Source organism: Mytilus trossulus, chromosome 2 (assembly GCF_036588685.1).
Source record: "Mytilus trossulus isolate FHL-02 chromosome 2, PNRI_Mtr1.1.1.hap1, whole genome shotgun sequence".
NCBI lineage: Eukaryota > Metazoa > Mollusca > Bivalvia > Mytilida > Mytilidae > Mytilus > Mytilus trossulus.
The window spans coordinates 40828220-40853122 of NC_086374.1; the positions used below are offsets into that span (position 1 = coordinate 40828220).

The 24903-nt window shown below is 31.2% G+C and overlaps 1 protein-coding gene across 1 annotated transcript; it reads right to left on the bottom strand.

Moving 5' to 3' along the window:
• Positions 1–1596: 1596 nt before the first annotated feature.
• On the bottom strand, positions 1597–24355 carry LOC134707240 (exonuclease mut-7 homolog). The gene is made up of 19 exons (XM_063566839.1): positions 24143–24355; positions 22690–22749; positions 20915–21951; positions 20240–20293; positions 19851–19990; positions 19485–19582; positions 17294–17367; positions 13283–13321; positions 12780–12937; positions 12207–12375; positions 10818–10879; positions 10365–10501; positions 9576–9685; positions 8409–8631; positions 7844–8025; positions 6960–7130; positions 3664–3717; positions 2871–2999; positions 1597–2239 (listed from the first exon to the last, which is right to left on the bottom strand). Exons 1-19 carry the CDS (start codon positions 24285–24287, stop codon positions 1907–1909), a joined length of 3375 nt encoding a protein of 1124 aa, XP_063422909.1. The 5' UTR covers positions 24288–24355; the 3' UTR covers positions 1597–1906.
• Between the last annotated feature and the right edge of the window lie 548 nt (positions 24356–24903).

The following is a 24903-nucleotide window of genomic DNA, read 5'->3' on the forward strand; positions in this document are numbered from 1 at the left end:
AAAGCAGGAAAATCTCGTCTAATCTAGTTCTAATCAAAAGTAAGATTATTAAGCTGTCATTGAAAGTCAACTGACAGATATGAATGGATGTACAGGAGGACCCACTAAAGTGTCCAGATATTATACTCTTGTTATTTTGTAGATATATCATACAAGCCACTTAATAATTTATGGAAAGGTGAATAAGTATGTAATTTTATCGTATAAACAGATAGGTAGGGAAATCAGATAATACAGATGTGAGTCAGAATTCTTTTATATACATAACCCGTTTACATTAAGAAAGTCAGATATTAGGGATGTCAAAAGATATGAAATTTTTAATACTTAGATACTTGGTCATGATACTCTAAAATACTCAGTACCTGGATGAATCTTAAACTTCTATTGAAAAGTTGAGATTTTAGGTGGCATGCGTTTTTTTGTTATAACTTTCATAAACATATTAACGAATGACCAACATACTTCAAAAATAACTTGATCCTCTGTTATAAGTATCAGTTTGTGTAAACTAAACAATGAATTACCGACCACAGTTTCTTAAAATAACCTATCATAATAGAAAATTCTGTTTGTGTATGTGTTCATGAACCAAATTAGAAACATGCCAATTAAACCATAAATATTTGCATATGGAAGTCCAATAAAGTAGACAATATGTATCATCTGTTCCTGTTGAGTTGGTAATTTTTATATTACCACTTGTTCATTAATTTGTCAACAACAATTTTGGACTTGTTTCTGATGCTCTCAGTCTTAAGTTTTCAGTTAACAAAATTGTTCTCGAGCACTCTGTTTTTCCAAGCGAGTACCTGAGTACTCCAGTACTCTTTGCCATCCCCATCAGATATCAATAATTGTCTTTAAATTATATATCTTAGGAACATACAATGTGTATAAAATGAATGGATGAACTTAAAATTCATATGACAAAAATAACTGTATAGTAACCTTAATATTGTCGAACAGGGTAAACTATAAAAATAAAAAGTTAACAATATTACTTTACCGGTACGTTTGTCATATATGTATCTTTTAGAGTTCCTTCTTTCATATCATACACATTGTATTGTCCTATTATAAAATAAAATAAAAAGATAGGGCATAGTTAGTCAAAAAGTTTCTTTTAAAAATGACATTGTACTAAACAAAAGGATTGAATATGTGTAACATCACTGATATGTGACAAACAGATATTGACCTAAGCAAACAATAAAATTCATCTGGGATGTATTTACAGACTGCTGGACAAAACCACAAGGCTAAACTTATATGCTCCAGAATCATACATCAAGAATATATTTACATGCCCTAGAATCATATAATAGGAAAAAGTAAAATCACAAAAATACTAAACTCTGAGAAAAATTCAAAACCAAAAGTCTGTTATCAAGTGGCAAAATCAAAAGCTCAAACACATCAAACAAATGAACTACTGTCATATTCCTGACTTGGTACAGGCATTTTCTTGTGTAGAAAATGGTGGATTAAACCTGGTTTCATAGCTAGCTAAACCTCTCACTTGTATCTTACAGCATCATATATTAGGAAACAACTTGTATGTCCTTGGATCAAATATAAGAATAAAATATGCAGTGCATTTACAAACTTTAATGTTCTCATGTCATGTTTTTGCATATTTATTAATTTATGAAGGATTAAACAACTATCAATCTATATGGCATTCTAAAAAAACATTGCATCAAAAAGGCATTCATTTTACAGTAGATTACTTGTACTCCTAAAGTGCATAGGCACATATTGTTAAAAACATGTAACAATCTGATCTTTTAACAATTTAGTTCATTTTCAGTTGAAGAACTGCATAATAATCTTAAACTCATACAATTCATATTTTTTGTAACTAATCAACTGTTTTAATATTCATATAATTCATTTTTTGTTATCAACTGTTATAAATATTCTTTCCTGTTTCAGTCATATCTAAAACATGTGAGAACTGATCACAAACTTTGGCAAAGTGTGAGCCTTCCCAGAATACTTTACCACAAGTTCCACAACAAAAGAACGTAGTAACCTTATCAAACATAGGCTCTGGTATAGAGTCCAACTGAAGCGGAACATTGTTATTTACAACAGTCATGGTTGACCAATTAATGCCATATTGTACATTGGGCTGTGTGATTGGTTTATCTTGGTCAGTGACTTTCCTTAACTTTATCCAATTTTCTTTAAATACATTGCATGGTACTTGAAGATAGACATTTCCATTGCATACCTGAAAACAAAAAGTATCATGTATCACTTCATTATGATGATAACTTCTGTTAAATCAGCCTTTCAAAATATAGCACCAATATATCCTTCACAACATGTTTTAGAATTTTTTCAATGATTGTTTGTTATAAAATTTTTATAATTAGCTTTTTCACACCATTTCTATGTTAAGTTATTTAGCAGTGGCAGCCAAGGTTCTGAAAATTCAGAAATTATTGTGTGCATTTATTATTGTGATTTTGTCATTTTAGACTAAAATGCAATTATAATATTTGCAATATTGAGAAAAACTTGGTTTAATTTATATAAAATATTTTAAATTGTGAGTTTTAATTATTACTATTATAACCCTTTCGCATTTTTCAAAATAATAATAAAAAAAACATTGCTATACTTTCTGAATTTACAGTAGTAAGGGACAGAAATGATAATTTAAAAAAGGGAGCACATTTCTCATTTCCTAAAGTTGATTGTTGTCAGACCTTTAAAGGTTTCAGATTTTTTTTATTGTATTTTTAGATTTTTGGAAGAGCATCTATGATAACATGATGTTTAAAGAGTCATTAACAATAAGACCTCTAATAATCATTTAAAGTTTTGTTACACTCAAATATCTCTTTAATCTTACATACCTTGCATCTACTAAATATGTCTTTTTCTGTAACCTTGACATTAAAATACTGTAAAACCTCTACCACTTGTTCTCTAGCTGTGGTTGTCTGGACATTATAACACATCTTATCTCCTACTATTCCTTGTACCTGAATAAAAAGATCAACCACTAGATGCACACTACATTTGATGTTGAGTCTCTTTATACTATACATTCCGAGATATTCCACAGTTTTGATTAATGAAAATAATGCAACTGATATCTGAAACATGTGTTAGGATGCAGATTTTTCTGAAATCGCAAAAGTTCATCTTGCATATTTGGTTATTTGTAATCAATTGCATCAAATGCATGCAATAATTTCTTAATTTACAGTATAAATATAAATAATGCAAGGCAGACATATATTGATATTTGTCAACACACAATAATACTTATATCAAATGGTAATATACAAAGATGATGTTAGAAAGTCGTGTTGATAAATATTTCAGCTGAAGAAATAGCCTTTGTGATTGTCAAAAATTTTAACATTCTTATTGCGTTTGTTATGAAAAATAGCTCAATAATACAGGCAAGTTTTGGACTATTGATTTAAACTAAAATCTTGAACCTCATTAGACTAATAAAACTCAATACTCTAAAAGGTAGCTGCTTATATAAACATCATAAGTGTCAAAATGCAGTAGTATGTATAAAATAAATATATGTAAAATAATAGAAGACCCCGCCATCTAACTGCTAGTACTTTCCTAGTGATGTAATTTGAAATAATGGTGTTACAATAAGCAAAATATGATTTATTTACTTACCCTCATGTAAGGCAGTCCTGAAGTGAGAACTACACGTTTCTCTTTTTGACAGATCTACAAATTGAAATGTTTGCTAAATGATTATGAAGAAACAATGGTGGAATAGGTTCATAACCAGATGCTCCGCAGGGCGTAGCTTTATACGACCGCAGAGGTTGAACCCTGAACGGTTGGGGCAAGTATAGACACAACATTCAAGCTGGATTCCGCTCTAAATTTGGATTGTGATTAAATAGTTGACACAGCATAGGTTTCTGACACAGAATGAATGTATTCAAATGAACTTAAAATTTTTGTTTTCTCTTAGAGCAATTCACTATGCTGTTGAATATTAATCCTCTCAAAAACATGTTTGAAGAAATTTTCTTTTTATTTATGAAATTTCAAATGAGAAAAATTGAACCCAATTTTTTAATCACATCCCCCTTTCCCTTATTCCAAAACTAATTTCAATTAAAATATTCTAATGGAGTTTGCAACAATTACTACTCATTTAAATACATCATAAAATATTAGGCCTTTTTTTTTTAATTAGTTGGTTTACGGATCCGCCGACCCGATTTTGTTTAAAAGTGAAATAAAATTAAAATTTTGATTTCGTGTTGTTTTTTATTCCGCCGACCCGATTTTTCGAGTGCTGTGAATAAAAAAATCTGAGGCGTTCCAAAACGTTTTGTCTGTGTCAATAAAGCGTTTGTAGTGAACGGCGTATTTTGAAAAGCTTCGAAATGACGCAGACGAATTCAAAAACCCAACGAGGGAGGACCATGGAGTCTGACGGCTTCATCTACTTTCAGTTGAATATTAACTTTGATGGTCAACGTACTGAGAGCACTTTTATCAAATGCAAACCTAAGACCACGTGCACCTTAAATGTGATGGTATTGTGTTCACCTGGAGAGTGAGAGATCTTGGGTTTGAACCTTGACCCGGTCAAATCAAAGACTTAAAAATTGGTATCTGCTGCTTCTTCGCCAAGCACGCTGCAATTGCAATTATTAAAGGAGTCAGAATAATGTGTTTGGGTAAGGTAACATATCTTTGGGGGAACTGTTACCTTGTGAGCTAGCACATTTAAATTCTGGCTCAGTGTGTCAGTTTAGCATTTCATTTCTCATTATCATATTCTCATCCTAATTATGCATCTGATTAGCCACTAGACATTAAACAACAATTGACCATCCATCCATCAAATGCAAAGCATATCAAGATAAGAGCTAAACTATTTCTCCTCCTCAACCCCTGTAATGTCATGAATGAACAGCATTTTTTTTTTTTTTTCCTCCGACTCAAATTTTTCAGAACAGTTAAACGTGAACAAAAAAAAAATCTAAGATTGCTATTTTATTTTTATTTTTTTTACCTCCTCCGACCCTAACCTTTGACACTAGTTGTCCGTAAACCAACTAATTAAAAAAAAAAGGCCTTAAGATGTAAAAAAACTGCTTGTTATCACTGAATGGTAAAGATTATTTAAATTTATCAGTTGGTAGTAAAAAAGTGAATATACATTGTATATTGTATACAACAAAGATTTAAGTTGATTCTGGACAAAGAAAGATAACTCCAATTAAAAAAAATTCTTGCAGATATTTCTTGCTTACTATACTGGACAAAGAAAGATAACTCTTAATTAAAAAAAAATTTGCTATTTCACAATATTGTGAAATTAGATATTTCTTGCCATTGCACAATACTTAATATAATAATTTTAGATCCTGATTTGGACCAACTTGAAATCTGGGCCCATAATCAAAAATCTAAGTACATGTTTAGATTCAGCATATCAAAGAGGCCCAAGAATTTAATTTTTGTTAAAATCAAACTTAGTTTAATTTTGGACCCTTTGCACTTTAATTTAGACCAATTTTAAAACTGGACCAAAAATTAAGAATCTACATACACAGTTAGATTTGGCATATCAAAGAACCCCAATTATTCAATTTTTGATGAAATCAAACAATGTTTAATTTTGGACTCGATTTGGGCCAACTTGAAAACTGGGCCAATAATTAAAAATCTAAGTACATTTTTAGATTCAGCATATCAAAGAACCCCAAGGTTTCAATTTTTGTTAAAATCAAACTAAGTTTAATTTTGGACCCTTTGAACCTTAATGTAGACCAATTTGAAAACGAGACCAAAAATTAAGAATCTACTTACACAGTTAGATTCGGCATATTAAAGAACCCCAATTATTCAATTTTGATGAAATCAAACAAAGTTTAATTTTGGACCCTTTGGGTCCCTTTTTCCTTAACTGTTGGGACCAAAACTCCCAAAATTAATACCAACCTTCCTTTCATAGCCAAAAACCTTGTGTTTAAATTTCATAGATTTCTATTTACTTATACTAACGCTATGGTGCGAAAACCAAGAAAAATGCTTATTTGGGTCCCTTTTTGGCCCCTAATTCCTAAACTGTTGGGACCGAAACTCCCAAAATCAATACCAACCTTCCTTTTGTGGTCATAAACATTGTGTTTAAATTTCATTGATTTCTATTTACTTTAACTAAAGTTATTGTGCGAAAACCAAGAATAATGCTTATTTTGGCCCTTTTTTGGCCCCTAATTCCTAAACTGTTGAAACCAAAACTCCCAAAATCAATCCCAACCTTTCTTTTGTGGTCATAAACTTTGTGTCAAAATTTCATAGATTTCTATTTACTTAAACTAAAGTTATAGTGCGAAAACCAAGAAAATGCTTATTTGGGCCCTTTTTGGCCCCTTATTCCTAAAATGTTGGGACCAAAACTCCCAAAATCAATACCAGCCTTTCTTTTATGGTCATAAACCTTGTGTTAAAATTTCATAGATTTCTATTCACTTTTACTAAAGTTAGAGTGCGAAAACTAAAAGTATTCGGACGACGACGACGAAGACGACGACGCAGATGACGACGCCAACGTGATAGCAATATACGACGAAAATTTTTTCAAAATTTGCGGTCGTATAAAAAAGTAAATAATGGTCAATAAGCTTTAGAAGAAATAATATATGAATAAGCATCACATGGTATATAATGCTCACATCAAGCCAGATACCAAAATCATAGAAGCTCTGATTGATTTGCAGTTCCTAAAATGTAAAAGGAATTTCATAGGACAACCAAATGGTTGAACTGATGGACAGACAAGGGTTTTATCATTATTGTGATTCCAACAAGTCTCAAAAATAACTATAATGGAAAACATGTAAAATGGACAACAGATAACCTGTGCTTCTTTTAGGCCGGGTTATGGAAACAGCCAATGTATCAAGATAAGAAATCCCAAAAAGAAGTTTCCAACCTACCTCTATAGCCCTGTCATGACTGTCAGTATTATCAAGTATATGTACATCCACACCACAACTTCTTAGTTGTTTCCCAAGTCCTTGTAACATGGAATCCACCACTACTGTAAAGTCTCCTGGTGAGATTGGTGAGTCTGCATAGAGTGGTGATTGGTGGTTTGGACCTGGAGGCTGAAAACAGGTTTTTTTATTGATACATTACAACATGACCAGTGTTTCTATATCTTAATTTGATGATATGGCTGCTTGTATTTACTTGATAGAAAATGTTCAATATTAAATACACTTTTACAAATGGAATCCCAACTGAATAAACAATAACTTCCATGTTTGCTTAAAAAATGTAATGATCCTACTCATATTTTAGTACTAGAATGATAAAATACATAAAATAAAAGAAGTTTATCTAAAAGGGTTTTTTTAATGCATTTTATCAAACTTTTGATGTGGATCACTGTCTCTTGTGGTTGAGACTGGACTTTACACCAACACGACCACTCCATTATGTGATAGACTTTGTCTTATGTGATAGACTTTGTCTTATCTGCAATGACAATTTTATAGAGACAGAACTACATTCTTTTAGTATCATGAAAAAGTTTTATTTTTTAAATATTTCTATTTCATTATGGAATATTTCTTTTAGTTTAAAAAAGATGAAAGTGTCTCAAATGTCTTAAAGGCAGGGATCTTTTATGGTTTTAAAGATTTTTATATTGTATATAATGATGTATATTGGATCGTGACACTACAATAAACTATTTACTTACTTACTTTTACTTACTCTATTTAGGTGTGTTGATAATTTCAACATACAAAGAATGAAATATTAAGTTTTATTTATAACTAAAATAGTAGACAGCAAATTAATTAAAAGTACTGACCAACTGTTTAGGAAGCCTTGGTTTTATTTTCTGACCCTTTGCCTTGGCCTTTTTCTTATCTCCTCGACTCATTTTCATCCATCTCATGGAAGTCAGTGGTTCCAAATCTATCTTTAGACGTTCTTCTTTTGCTATTTTCACAAGTTTGTCGTAGACCTTTAGGAGAATGTAGGCATCTAATGCTGTAATGATATAACAATACAATTTCTTAGTGCTCATGACAAAATGACAAAAACTATTTCTGATCTTTTCAAAATGTTTTTTTAATTTATTACATCTATTCAGTATTTCAAAAGGTTAGATTATGAAACTGGTCTCATTATCATCAGAATTTTTATGATTAATTTCGGGCTATTTCAAAATTAATTTTAGGAATTAGTAGACAGTATTTAAATCAAATGGGTAGTGATTCTTTTAGTAAGTATTAAAGTACTATTATATAGAGAATATGTATTTGAAATTAGTATTATTCAATAAGATTAGCCCTAAAGGCATGTATATCGTTTTAATCGACATAATGTAAATATAATTTATGGTAACACAAAATAAAGAATTGAAATATTACCTGCATATATGATCTGAGGTTGTCTAAGTGGTCTTCTCTCCCAGTCTGACATCTGTTCAGATTTATTTAAGGCTTTACCAAAACACTGACGAACAAGTTCACTTAGACCTCTTTCTTCTACTTTTTGGAACTTGAAGTTTATACCACTGTCATTATCATCTTCTTTGTCATCGTCTGATGCATCTTCTGTATCTGGCATAAAGTTTACCACTTTATCTAAAACCTTTAAAAGTAAAAAACATGATTTATTCTTTATGATGACAATTATTTTATCAAGAAAATTTTCATGATGGTATATTATTTTTCTCATTTTCTATAACTGTATACTTGTGATACTGATTAAGCAGGCTTATTGTTTAAAGTTTTCATTTATTGCAGGGATTGAAATACCCAGAATTCTTGGGTTCAATGTCTACACCAAAGACTGGTTTAGGCTGGTTTGCCAGAAGTTGGGGTTTAATTCATAATCCAAAGACTAATTGGCTGAGGGTCAGAACAATTTCATGTAGTATACTGGAAGGCAAGTCACCAACACATACAGAATAGTATTCTGACCGTCAGCTGACCATGTTAGTTTGTGAGCCAGCTAAACATGCCAGTATACATCAAATGAAAGTGTCCTGACCATGCATGTTAGATTACATTAAGTAGCCATGAATCAATAAGCCTCTTCCATGTTTAGTACATATAAGTCACTGATATATATTGTTTATACAAAATCATGTTAATCACTTTCTATTCTATTTTTCTTTTTTTTTATACTTGCCCACCATGTCCTATTAAACTTTCAAGGGATATTGTCAGATTTTAATCCAAAAATATTAGGTATAAAGAAATTTAGAATCTGACTTAAAATTTGATGCTTTTCTGGCAAAATTTTTTTTTTAAGCAAAAGATTTGAATGTTGCAATTTGTGTTTGATTCTTTCAATGGTCAATTATACTGCTGGTGAAATATACAGTAAGTCTCATGGAGACACGTGAGATATCATACAACAATATCCAAGTTAAAACAGTTTTTCTCAATCCATAAAAGTTGATACCCACATAAATAAACAAATCCATAATATTTGTGATTGGCTTTGTAGCATGTGATCTGAAGATGTTGCTACTCATATTTTTGATGAACCTGTTTGTCAATCAAATCTTTTAACATAAACAAACTCACCTTCTGTGCCAGTTTCTCTAAATCAACTACTCTCTCCATCTTAGCTAGGGTTCTCTCCATAAATGGGAATGTCTTGGTAAACATTTTAAAATCTGAATCTAATCCATAACCTTCAAAAAAGAGGTAATTAACTGAACCCACTGATCTGTTGATAAATATAACTTAAGTTTACAATGTTAGTATCTCCCCCACCTACCTAGTTAACATTCATATTCATGTAAACTTAAACAAGAATGCTTCCTCAGTACACGAATGCCCCACTCACACTATCATTTTCTATGTTCAGTGGACCGTGAAATTGGGGTAAAATCTCTAATTTGGCATTAAAATTAGAAAGATCATATCATAGGGAACATGTGTAACAAGTTTGAAGTCGATTGGACTTCAACTTCATTAAAAACTTTAACCTGAAGCGGGACAGACGGGACAGACTATCGTAGGTGGGGCATAAAAACCTCACTAAGAAAGGTTTAAGACCTCATATAGGTAGTTGCATTCAGAAGATAAAATAATACTACAATTGGACAAAAATGGCCAATATTTTTTTCTGTAACTCTACAAAACATTCGGAATTCCAAATGGTGATATATCCTGAATAACTAACATGATAAAGATCAATTCTATGGAGTATGGTAGTTTACAGGGAAAAATCAAAGAGGGATAGTTTTCACAAAATTATACAGCAGATTGACCAAAAACAAACTCTTTTACAATGTCTCTCAGTTGCTGTGCAATTAATTTCCATGTAGAATAGCCATACCTACATAATATCAGTAAACTGTAATATACCTAATTTGACAATATCTTGATTACAGAAGATAGATATCACCATTAGCTGCCAATCATCTTCTGTCAGAATTCTCATTAAAGTCTTGACATCAATCAGGTATGCATGGTCATAGGTTGCTAACTGTATCAAAGCTACCCTAAAATACAAAGGAATGTATAAAGATGATTTTAAGGTTAAACATTCAACTATAAAATGTTTTAACTGGATGTAAAATTTCTTCAAATAAGTTATCTATAACTGAGGTATGAAGCATCCAAGTCTTCTACCCTCTGTAATATAATCCGGTATACCAATAGTTTACATCTCTACTGCCCACAGGCACGACTAAAACAGGGAACTCTTTCATAATGCATGTTTATATTGACAATCTTGACTTTCAATTATTTATAGTGTAATATGATTGGTAAAGAATTAATTTGCATGTACTTAGCACTATACAAATTTCAACTTACTTTTGTACTTGTGAACCAAAACTTGGTTTCCATTCTGCATCAATACCAATCATAGTTCCTGGCTAAAGAAAAGTCATGATTAATAACATATCTGCAGATCTTATATATATTATCTATCAAATAAAATTGATTGTAATAAATACTGAAACATGTATGACTTAAAAGCATTTTTCGGGTCATATTTTTTGTGAAGTGTCTTGCATTTCTAAAACAAGATAAACATTATGAACTAATGATTCCCCTGCTATATACATATCTGATAAATAATAAGTTGATCAGTGATAGATATGAAATTCAATGGCATGGTATATTATGCTCACACAAAGCTTGGTAATTATGTTTAAGGATCTATATATTTAATCAGTGGAAGATGATAAATGTTAATTCTTTTCAAAATACATTGTACTAGATAACATTCTCAAATAAAATTTTCAGCTAATTTCAGGAAGCTCAGATTTGTAGTTCCTGAGAAAAATACTAAGATGGGATGTTTAGGGAGTCTCATGGGGGGTTCTGATCCCTAATCCCGCTTACTTTTTTTTCAGATTCCCTTATCCCACTTACAATATGTACACAAGCAATTCTCATTTTTTTTGTAGTTTCACATGTCATGCTTACAAAAAATTGGCAATCCTGTGTCATGCCTAGACCTCAATGAGACCTACTGTATAGAGGTAAACCAGTTTGATCCCCTCTTTCTAGGAGGGGTAATAATCTAGTTCAAAATTAAATGCAGTTATTTATATTTTTTCTTTTTAATATATAGTAAAAATAAATCATCTCACATGTAAATTATGAAAAAGGATGTTTAATTTAAATCTTAATTTTAAGCTAACACATTGACATTTACAGAAGTTGTGATCATCAAAGAAATAGTACTTTAACCTGTATGTCTCAACATGATGCCATTTTACTTATCTTACAAATTATTTAAAGAATTGGATTAAATACCTTTTCTAATTGGATTATATACCTTCTTCATCTTTCTAAAATTGTTCATTAACAAATTTATAAATTATCAAGAAACTAAAGTTTTAACTCCCTTGAGCAAAGTTGACCTTAGATGGATTTGGCTATTATTCTAAGGTCTTATTTGTCACAAAGCCCTTCAATTTAAAAAAAAAATTGTACATCTTTGGCTGTTGCATATTTCACTTGAATGTTCCTGATCAAGAAAAATGCTTTGGATGCATGAAATGTTGTGTTGCTTAATTTATTTTCAATAAGTTCATGAAGTTATAAATGTTTTTTGTCATACAAGGTCAGTTAATTGCACTAAGACAAACAGGATGGAAAAAATTGAACCTTCTTTTCAATAGATTTTTTTCAAAAACCAAATCAGAATGTGACATGATTTGAAACTTTGGACTGGTTCCTAAGTGTACAAACCTTTGTAAGAGTAGACAGACAAGCCTGGTACTTTTCTTTGGTATCTATAACAGTAATATGATCATCTGATAGGTTTAAAGTATAATAATGAGCAGACATTTCTGTTTCAGAATAACAGTCATCATCCCAATTTTCTCCTTCTGCATTTTGCTCTTGTTTATCTTCTCCTCTGAAATACCAAGAACAGCATTTGACTGAAATCATGAACTAAAATGATGTTATAAGAATAATGAAACTGCTGTCTGAGAAAATGTAAAAGTTTTACAGAGTTGGGGAAAACAAAACTACCCTAAAACTGCATGCAGCTTATACTAACAGTGATCAGAAAGAAGCTATATTTATAACTGATAATGCTGTTTTTTACAACTGCTTCTACTATGCTTAAATGTGCAAAAAATACTTGTTTTAAAAATTCCAATAAACCAGTCCTTAAAACATTTTGGCAACTGGCCTTCTTCAATTTCTTTATTTTTCTTTTTAACTACATGGTAGACATTTTATTTTCACTATCATTAAGATGTTAAAGATGTTTTCCATAACATTAACAAAGAACTAAATCTATAACAAACTTACTCATCCATTTCCCTTCTTTTAACAGCAACCACTTCTGGAATACATTCATCAGACAACTGGAAATTTCTAGCCCATTTAACAGCTTCCGTAAGTTCATTATAACACATTAATTGTTCTACTAACTGTTCCTTCAAATAGTCATTATCACTAACTGCATTCTGGAAAACAAAACCAGGCATTTATAAATCACTTTCATATTTGTGCACTTTCCTATAAATTCCCTATGCGACAATGCCTATGTTATCAAGTCATAGTCATAAACGATTGGTTGATGACTAAATTTTGTTCAGAATTCAATCAAACTTCTGTTGTGGATCAATGGAAGTTTTTTAAATAATTGAAACAAAATCATACATAAACTGTACCCAGAGAAAATAGATGTCAAACTCAAAAATAAAACAAATTGATAGCAATGTAAAAAGCAAATACATGTAAAAGTTTAAAGTGAAAAAGTTTATTTTTGATCACTCAATACATAATTCTTTTTTTAACATAACTATTACCTCTACTAGTTCTTCCCAACTTCCTGTACCCATCTTCCCCTACAATAAATACAAACAAATTCTATGATCAATTATTACAGAGTAACTTAAATCCAGTATTATCTGGATTTTTATTTTATTACAGGTTAGATATTGTAAGGATATAAATATCTATAATACTAAAATTACGAGGTCCAACTTGTCAGCCATCATCACATAAAAACGATGAATCAAAGATGACAATACCAATACTGAAAAAGGCACACGCATAGTAATGTATTTTAGTTCAGTCACGGACCCGCGATATCACGGGTGTGTTCTAGTATAATATATAATTGCCAAACCATTCTAAATATTTAATGATATTATTTATTCCTGTTTTGACCCTTTTTTATATATGTCAATGTAAATTTTTTATCAACATAATGCATATGGTTACTGTGGTAAAATTCATGAATGTCATAAGTTATTATGTTGAATGCCTATTTATCTATAAAAAAACAATCTCAATTACATATAATACATTTCTACCAGTTTCTCTTTAACATTCATTTACCCTGGTACAATATACTGTTATCATGGTTATTTTTTTCAGCCTACATGAAAGTATCATCCTATTACCTCTATATATCTCCTGTACAAAAGATACCTACATGAAAGGATCATCCTATTACCTCTATATATCTCCTGTACAAAAGATACCTACATGAAAGCATCATCCTATTACCTCTATATATCTCCTGTACAAAAGATACCTACATGAAAGGATCATCCTATTACCTCTATATATCTCCTGTACAAAAGATACCTACATGAAAGTATCATCCTATTACCTCTATATATCTCCTGTACAAAAGTCCTATTACCTCTATATATCTCCTGTACAAAAGATACCTACATGAAAGCATCATCCTATTACCTCTATATATCTCCTGTACAAAAGATACCTTCATGAAAGGATCATCCTATTACCTCTATATATCTCCTGTACAAAAGATACCTACATGAAAGCATCATCCTATTACCTCTATATATCTCCTGTACAAAAGATACCTACATGAAAGGATCATCCTATTACCTCTATATATCTCCTGTACAAAAGATACCTACATGAAAGCATCATCCTATTACCTCTATATATCTCCTGTACAAAAGATACCTACATGAAAGCATCATCCTATTACCTCTATATATCTCCTGTACAAAAGATACCTACATGAAAGGATCATCCTATTACCTCTATATATCTCCTGTACAAAAGATACCTACATGAAAGGATCATCCTATTACCTCTATATATCTCCTGTACAAAAGATACCTACATGAAAGCATCATCCTATTACCTCTATATATCTCCTGTACAAAAGATACCTTCATGAAAGCATCATCCTATTACCTCTATATATCTCCTGTACAAAAGATACCTACATGAAAGGATCATCCTATTACCTCTATATATCTCCTGTACAAAAGATACCTACATGAAAGGATCATCCTATTACCTCTATATATCTCCTGTACAAAAGATACCTACATGAAAGGATCATCCTATTACCTCTATATATCTCCTGTACAAAAGATACCTACATGAAAGGATCATCCTATTACCTCTATATATCTCCTGTACAAAAGATACCTACATGAAAGGATCATCCTATTACCTCTATATATCTCCTGTACAAAAGATACCTACATGAAAGCATCATCCTATTACCTCTATATATCTCCTGTACAAAAGATACCTACATGAAAGCATCATCCTATTACCTCTATATATCTCCTGTACAAAAGATACCTACATGAAAGCATCATCCTATTACCTCTATATATCTCCTGTACAAAAGATACCTACATGAAAGGATCATCCTATTACCTCTATATATCTCCTGTACAAAAGATACCTACATGAAAGGATCATCCTATTACCTCTATATATCTCCTGTACAAAAGATACCTACATGAAAGCATCATCCTATTACCTCTATATATCTCCTGTACAAAAGATACCTACATGAAAGGATCATCCTATTACCTCTATATATCTCCTGTACAAAAGATACCTACATGAAAGGATCATCCTATTACCTCTATATATCTCCTGTACAAAAGATACCTACATGAAAGCATCATCCTATTACCTCTATATATCTCCTGTACAAAAGATACCTACATGAAAGGATCATCCTTAATACCTCTATATATCTCCTGTACAAAAGATACCTACATGAAAGGATCATCCTATTACCTCTATATATCTCCTGTACAAAAGATACCTACATGAAAGCATCATCCTATTACCTCTATATATCTCCTGTACAAAAGATACCTACATGAAAGCATCATCCTATTACCTCTATATATCTCCTGTACAAAAGATACCTACATGAAAGGATCATCCTATTACCTCTATATATCTCCTGTACAAAAGATACCTACATGAAAGCATCATCCTATTACCTCTATATATCTCCTGTACAAAAGATACCTACATGAAAGCATCATCCTATTACCTCTATATATCTCCTGTACAAAAGATACCTACATGAAAGCATCATCCTATTACCTCTATATATCTCCTGTACAAAAGATACCTTCATGAAAGCATCATCCTATTACCTCTATATATCTCCTGTACAAAAGATACCTACATGAAAGCATCATCCTATTACCTCTATATATCTCCTGTACAAAAGATACCTTCATGAAAGCATCATCCTATTACCTCTATATATCTCCTGTACAAAAGATACCTACATGAAAGCATCATCCTATTACCTCTATATATCTCCTGTACAAAAGATACCTACATGAAAGCATCATCCTATTACCTCTATATATCTCCTGTACAAAAGATACCTACATGAAAGCATCATCCTATTACCTCTATATATCTCCTGTACAAAAGATACCTACATGAAAGCATCATCCTATTACCTCTATATATCTCCTGTACAAAAGATACCTACATGAAAGGATCATCCTATTACCTCTATATATCTCCTGTACAAAAGATACCTACATGAAAGCATCCTCCTATTACCTCTATATATCTCCTGTACAAAAGATACCTACATGAAAGCATCATCCTATTACCTCTATATATCTCCTGTACAAAAGATACCTTCATGAAAGTATCATCCTATTACCTCTATATATCTCCTGTACAAAAGATACCTACATGAAAGCATCATCCTATTACCATGATTACCTCTATATATCTCCTGTACAAAAGATACCTACATGAAAGCATCATCCTATTACCTCTATATATCTCCTGTACAAAAGATACCTACATGAAAGCATCATCCTATTACCTCTATATATCTCCTGTACAAAAGATACCTACATGAAAGGATCATCCTATTACCTCTATATATCTCCTGTACAAAAGATACCTACATGAAAGCATCATCCTATTACCTCTATATATCTCCTGTACAAAAGATACCTACATGAAAGGATCATCCTATTACCTCTATATATCTCCTGTACAAAAGATACCTACATGAAAGGATCATCCTATTACCTCTATATATCTCCTGTACAAAAGATACCTACATGAAAGCATCATCATATTACCTCTATATATCTCCTGTACAAAAGATACCTACATGAAAGCATCATCATATTACCTCTATATATCTCCTGTACAAAAGATACCTACATGAAAGCATCATCATATTACCTCTATATATCTCCTGTACAAAAGATACCTACATGAAAGCATCATCCTATTACCTCTATATATCTCCTGTACAAAAGATACCTACATGAAAGGATCATCCTATTACCTCTATATATCTCCTGTACAAAAGATACCTTCATGAAAGGATCATCCTATTACCTCTATATATCTCCTGTACAAAAGATACCTACATGAAAGGATCATCCTATTACCTCTATATATCTCCTGTACAAAAGATACCTACATGAAAGGATCATCCTATTACCTCTATATATCTCCTGTACAAAAGATACCTCAATGTATTACCTCTATATATCTCCTGTACAAAAGATACCTCAATGTATTACCTCTATATATCTCCTGTACAAAAGATACCTAATTGCTCCTACTCCTCTGGCTTTACTTATGTTTGGACATAATTCTGAAAATAAGAACATAACCAAATATAGTGCAGTCAGGATCCTACTTCGTCAAAATTATCTCCACCTTACGCCAGTTCATTTTCACAACCGTAGAAATGGAAGCCATTGTAGGGATGACGCGCTACCAATTGTGCTCTTGGAAACCGATAAATTTATCCACATTGCACCATTACGATCCTTATATGTCAGTTGTATTTTAAAAGACAAATATATCAACTATCTAATGAGCATCAGTTAATAATCTTGTCTGCATTGATTTAACTTAAAACTATTGTCTGATCAGTTGTCAGATGGAGTTTTCGAAAATTCATAAACATTTAAAAAAAATCTAATTAAATATTTCGTGGAAGGGCAGACTAGATTTTTTTAATGTATGAAGACTATAAACCCTAGTTATCACACACAAAAAATTAGAATTTTTCGAAGATACGCATTTTCATCATCCAACTTGAAAGACTGTCGTCAAGTACTTTCAGTCAAAAAAATGCCATTCGAACACACCTGCTCTGTTTTTGTGACTCATTAGATGGGTATTTCGCTTGACCCATATATTTCATCTTTTAGTGCTGTGATTTTTTTGTGTTATAAAGTCAACCTGTTGCTTTAATATATAAAAATGATAGAATCTGAAGCGAGACGATGTATGAAATATTCTTACTTTGTACGATATCAAGACAAAATACTCAACTCAAACACGCCCTAACATAAAAAGGTGCACTCAGTTTTCTCTTTTCGATACAATTGTTACCCATTTTTTGGAATTTTTTCTTTAGTCACATAATGGAAGGGCAGACACGAAAATTACTGAACTAATAGATTGACATGTTTTCCGTCCGTGTTATTTTTTCAAAAAAATTGGAGGTTATGCATTTTCTTCATCCAACTTGAAAGATACCCATGTCGTCGACTTGATATCTAATTGTTCTGCTTAAGTATGTACTAGATTAATTGAAAACTTATGCAAATGGTGTTTTTAAAATAAAACACCTAGTAATTGAGAAGAAAATTGCAATTTTGTTTGTTTCTATTAACTGTTAAAAATTTTGTCACTATAGTAAACAATACAATAAACATTTATCGCCTTCTCTAACCATGTGCTTTGATTCTTTTGTTCTATTTCAACCTGGTTTCCGACTGAGTAGTTAGAATCAAAGACAATATAATATGTCTGGATGTATTAATGTATTGGGAAATAGTAGTGTGTGTCTAATTTTCACTCTACCTATTTTACTGCAAAATAACCCTACTCACACACTGAATTGTTGATAGTAATGCATTGTAAAATGCTATGTTATGTGAATAATAAATTCTTTAGTTCTAAGATAGTCTGTTGTACAGTGTATATTTTCATTTTTCAAATACACATCATGTGATAACATCAGAACTCTATGCTGTGTTGGGATAAGTACAACATATTTTGCATGAAAACATATATCTATGGATGTCATCTTACAGAAGGTTTTCATCATGGTGAGGAGGACAAACTAGAATTGTGTGGTTGACTTTTTTTAGGTAGAAATATAATTTAAAAATCGAAAAATGTCACATGATACAACTTTCAATATTAACATTGACACGACTATAATTCAACTCTCAAATAATAGTGAATGATTAACCACCCCCTCACTGTAAACAAACCCCATAAACAACTTACATGTATATACAATATTGATAATTAAATTTTGTAAGATGAAAAATCTATTTGTAAAATTGCAATCAACAATCCTCCATACCAATTGGCTTATAACACAGAAAAAAACTTCTGAAAAGTTAACTACCTTTATTGACTTGTGAACAGCAGATATAATATATAAGTTACAAACTAATCCACATTTTCAATATATATATACACTATGTATTGATTTCATTTTTATAAAAAATCCTTTTCTATATCATACATTCACTGTTATCAAAGGGAACATTATAGTAAACACACTCTGTATTTTCAGTTAAATAATTCACTTCTTTAAATAGATCTATCCATACCTTTGTTCTTTTTTATTCATTGTGAAATGTGTAGATAGGTTTGATACAAGTGAGTTAAATACATGAAATAAAATAATTAAATTTTGCAATTTTGGTCTATAAATGTGATGCCATGTGATTATAACATTACCTTGTGGGATATCATACAACTTCATCAGTCTTGCTGCAAGTTTACTCAGTGTCTTTTTATTTAACTTCTCCCTCTTAGGATTGGTTACACCACTTTTACTAAAATAAAATATGAATTTTACAGAATACTTTGCTTTGAAAAAATACCACAAAATCATACTATCATAGGTGGTAAAATGTTTATATTTCTGTAACAACTCGATAACAGATTGTTTAATACACCAAATAAGACGTCTGTGATCATAGTCATACAATTGTTTTTGTCTTTAAAACTGAAATTAACATATCAACAAAAAATCACTATTTCAGAAATTGTTGAACATTAAAGTGGAAGAAGAACAAATATTCTTATAGTAACGTACAGTACCTTATTACATCATCTATAACAACATCTCTATCCACCAGACTATCCAACATTTGTACAACCATTTGTTGTAGTTTGAGATTACCAGTTGCATATTGTTCTAAAACATTTACTTTGTCCTGAAGAACTAATGGTAAGGCTATCTAAGGAAAAAAAAAACATGCTTTACATAACAACAAAGAATACAATGTATATTTCTTGAAAGTACAAAGTTTAATGTCACTTTTTTGCATGATCTACATTTGTACATTTTAATTTATTACCAAATGAAATACTATATAGATCTACAGATAGACATATCAATGGTAATACAATGATGCACACACAAAAAATAAATGACCCCATCCTTATAACTGTCTAATGTAAAATAATGTCAAGATACATGTACTTACCTCATCTATAGTAAAATGATCTTGAAGTCTCAATTTACCAGCAACAACAGCAGCCTGAAAAATAAAGGCATCTTCCTGGTCATCTAAACAAAAGTTAATAAAAGTATCAGATTTTATAATATCAAAGAAAACCTTCAGAGATTTTTGCCACAATGTAACAGTTTATGGCCATGGGCTATCCAGAACTTAGACATGTTAAAGAACATATAATTTAACAGGAACAGTCAGCAATCTGTTAATTAATATGCTTTGCATTGTTATTACAAAATAACTAATTTCTTAGTTTTTGTTTTGGAAGTAAAAAGTGATTGATGATGACTGGACTATGTATCATGAATACAAAAATGGTGAAAAGACAGGGGACACATCAGCGAAATCCAATGATCATTTTTATATATTATTATATGTAATCAAATAATAAAATTCATTTGGGTTTATAGTGTATTGTGGATTCAATTATTTTCACGGGTACCAATTTTCGTGGATTAAGGAAAACTTACATTTGTTAATATTTATTTCTTGGTTTTGCCAAAGTTTGCCCACAGGCCAATAGAAAATTTGTCATTTGTTGAATTTTGTGGTTCAACTTTACCCACGAAATCCACAAAAATTGGTATCCAATGAATAATAATGAATCCACGGTATTCTCTTTCCATTAATCTATTTATAAATTACCTCATTATATTTCTTTTTCTCCAAGAAAGCTTTTATCTGTGGCAACATGTATTCATTTCCATGCTGATTCAATTGAAATGCTGTGACTGCCATAGGAAAAAGTGATGTATTATATCGTGTACAAGCATCTAATGCTCTCAATTTGATGTCCTCTGTTAATAATTCTTTCTGATTTACAATATGGGTATTTTTTAACCATGCTAAAAACTCCTTCATGAAATAGTAGCACAGTGATGATGTTTTACCTGAGTTATGCTCACGACAGTTTTCTATAAAATAAATAACAAGTGCATATGGATGACTTGATCTTGAATAATATTCTCTAATTAAAGTTGAAGCCTGGGATTTGTCTGTTGGATTTTGATCAAACCATTTATTCTCTACATATTCCAATAATCTCTGCATTTCTGATCGAGATGGTTCATAGACAGACTTCATCTCAAATGTTTTTTTTAACCACTTTTCAGAAACCTTCGGATTATTTTGTTTAACTTCACTCAAATCAAATTCAGTGTTACTTCCAATAACCTTTTTGACACTACTTTGCTTCATTTTCTTAGGATTTTTGCTACCTACATTTCCTCTAGATAAAACAGGAAATTCTTCTGTATGAGTTTTAGATGGTTTATAATTGTCTGGTGATTCTGGTGTCCTTTTAGCAGATGTATAAGTCATTGCATTTGATGCTACAGTGTGCTGTAAATTATTATCTACACTAACACTTGAACTTTTAAATTGACTGGAATGAGGCTGCACATGTCTCAAATTAGAAGATGGAAGTCCATAACTCTGTACTAAGGGATGTGGACGCATTTGGTTTTGAAATGGCACTGTGTTATCACAATTCTTCTGAGTAAATGGATGTGGTTGTATCTCATCATGTAATTCTGATTTATCTGCCCTTGATGTTTTACCTACAGTTGACAGAGTAAGCTGTGGTTCTGAAGAACAGGCTCCTTTATTAACCTGGACATCTGCAGGTGAGGATAAAATAAACCCTCCATCTTCATCACTTGATTCATCATACATTTTAGTAGCTGTCAAAAAAAAAGGAAGATGTACTGTGACTTTAAAAGTTAGAATGATTGCATGGGCAGAAAAATACTATAGAACAAAAAATGATCTACAAATATACTTACTAGACTAGTGGACTCCTACAACTACTATACAATGTACATGCTACATGTATATGGAAGTCAATCCACTAGAAAATATTTGGTTAATGCCATGGTGGGTAATCTTGAATCAGATTGTTTTCAAAAGAATTAATAGCAGCAGAGAATGGCACCTTGCTCCATACTCAGACAGAATGCATAGGGTATTTTTATTTTTTTGAATGATGGAGGTCTGACTGAAAGGGTGGTGGTCATGAATTTGAGGGATTTTATAGAGTAAGGGAATTTTAATATTTAAAAGATGATGGTCTGCATGGGGGCCATCAAGCACAAACACCTTAGGCATGTTATGGAAAACACTGAAACACTGAAGCCAATCAACATATTTGGATATTCTTCCAATTCCCAATCCCATAAGTTTTCTAACATTTTGACTTGAGTTCTCATATTTTTTCATTTAATTGGATTACAATTTTGTCAATGTTGACAATCATTGCCAGGCCATTTGAGACAGTTAGGACAAAGATCACTTATCATACTTATGCATATGTTAACAATCATATGAATGGTACACATGGTACATGTAATAGTCATGATAGTATTATTAAGCTGAATTAAAAAAAAAATTGAACAAAAAAAACAAGAAACAAGTTCCCTTACCTTCAGACAATGACTGTCTTGTTGTAATAATTGTTAGCTTATTGCTCTCTGTATCATCAGCTGAAAACATAGATTTATAAATACTTTAACAATGAAGTGATTCTATTCAAGAACATTAAAACAATGCTATTACTCAGTAAAACACAAAAAAATTAAACTACATTTCCTAGATATAAAGTCTATCTCACTATCTGCACACTGATGCAACTACAGACTAGAGTCAAAATACATAATTTACAAAATCTTCTCAAACCTCATCATTTATTTATTTATAAAAATGGTGCTTCTCTAAATAAGTAGTCCTTAAAATATTCTAAACAACCAATGAAATTATCGTTACATGTATATCAAAATAGTCATTTAATGTACATTGTACTAAACTTTCTTACCAAATTGCTGTTACAACATCAATTCTCTTCAACTATTGTTTTCTAGATTCATTGCACATGTTGCAATGCTTAATAAACATGGTATAATTATAATTGGGAAGCAAATGAAACTTTTCCACAGAGTCAATTCCTGCTGTCCAATCTGTTTAAACTTTTGTCTGTTCTTTAAATTACATAGATTTCTATTTACTTAAACTAAAGTTATTGTATGGAAACAAAATGACTAAATGTCTTTGAACGCCGCTGAAGCCACCAGCAGTCGTAGAATAAAAACTGCAAAATTTTCTTAAATTTACCAATTCTGAGGCAGCAACCTATCAACAGTTTATCTGATGTGTCTGAACATTTCAGGGCAGATAGATTTTCACCTGATGAAAATTTTTATAACATGTCAGATTTGCTCTAAATGCTTTAGTTTTAGAGCTACATGTATAAGCAATGATAAGCCAAAAGCTGCATTATACCCCTGTGTTCTATTTTTAATAGCCATGCATCTATCTAAGTTGATGGATGGGGTCATGGGATACATTTTATTAACTAAGGATAAAATGTATACTTCAATACATTATTTTATATTAATGTAGCTTTGTGGAACAAGCAAAGCTTTTTTTTATTTTCTGTCTTTTCTCGAATGATTTAAGTTCATACAGTATGCCAGTACATATAACTGACCCAGGTTCTCTGCTGAATTGAGGTTTATGAAATGTGCTGATCTTCTTTACACCATTTCTATCTGTTTGATGTGATTGAACGTTCAGTCTAACAATGATATGCTCTTTTTTAATTTCTTCATTAATTCAACTAGAATTTGAATAAAAAAATGGGTGCAAACGTGAAGGGGGCAATCAGAAATATGGGGAGAACATGTGAGCATCAAAAGTGTCCTAGGTGTGAACAGACCAGGTACTAAAACAAAAACGTTATGATTCTGGTTCAGTAATGAGTTGGTGAAGAATTTTCAGTTGTTGTTCACCCTAAGACTAAGTATATGAATCATCATTCAAACACAGAAGGTGTTAGCTTACAGTTTAAAAACACAAATAAAGACTGAAGATTACATGTACCTATTTTTTCTAAATCCAAGAAACGGCAAAATTTCTCTTGAGTTTTGGCGTCAAACTGAACGCTTTTGACGTTAGTTTTCTTGTGAAAGATACTTGAGACAAAATCTTTAACAATAACCCATATAATTTGTACAAATATTATCATTTCATGTACAAATAACAAGTTCTACCCTCTCTTGCGATTTTTTTTGGTTTGAAGTTATAACCGGAAGTTGTGATTCATACATAAAAATGTAATCAATGACGGACCATACAAGAGATTTTATGCCGGAATAAAATAGTTTATGCCGGTTTACTATGATCATAGCACAATGTCAATGAGGTCTTCTTCTTTCAGTTTCTAGAGATAAATGGCAACATAAAATTTTACAAAATAACACATTACGTAATACATCACAAAATTAATTTTTAAAAAACATGAATCTATGTACTTTTAATGTTAAAACGAATGAAATGCTGGCCAAAAGTATTCGTCACCTGTATTTTTTGCTATCATTTCATATAAAACACATTTTTTTCAAAAATATATTTTGGGCTCATTTTTGGTTTGAGTTTAAGCAACTTGGTACCAATAAAAGCAGAATTGTCACAGGTTTATTTGTTTACTTTAGACATTTCTACGTCTTTAAATGCCTTAATTGTTGATAAAAATCCAACCATAAATGCCCTCAAAATATTTTTTTGAAAAAATGTGTTTTTGTTAGAAATAATAGCAAAAAAATGCAGGTGACGAATACTTTTGGCCAGGTACGTAATTAAAA

What these genes read in the sequence shown, in the direction of transcription:
- LOC134707240 (XM_063566839.1), bottom strand. Translation starts at nt 24,287, where the DNA reads ATGATAATATTTGTACAAATTATATGGGTTATTGTTAAAGATTTTGTC. An exon ending in AAGACAGTCATTGTCTGAAG is followed by an intron (nt 21,952 to 22,689) that starts GTAAGGGAACTT and finishes TTTTTTTGACAG; the next exon opens with CTACTAAAATGTATGATGAA. An exon ending in TTTGGTTCACAAGTACAAAA is followed by an intron (nt 10,502 to 10,817) that starts GTAAGTTGAAAT and finishes TTTGTATTTTAG; the next exon opens with GGTAGCTTTGATACAGTTAG.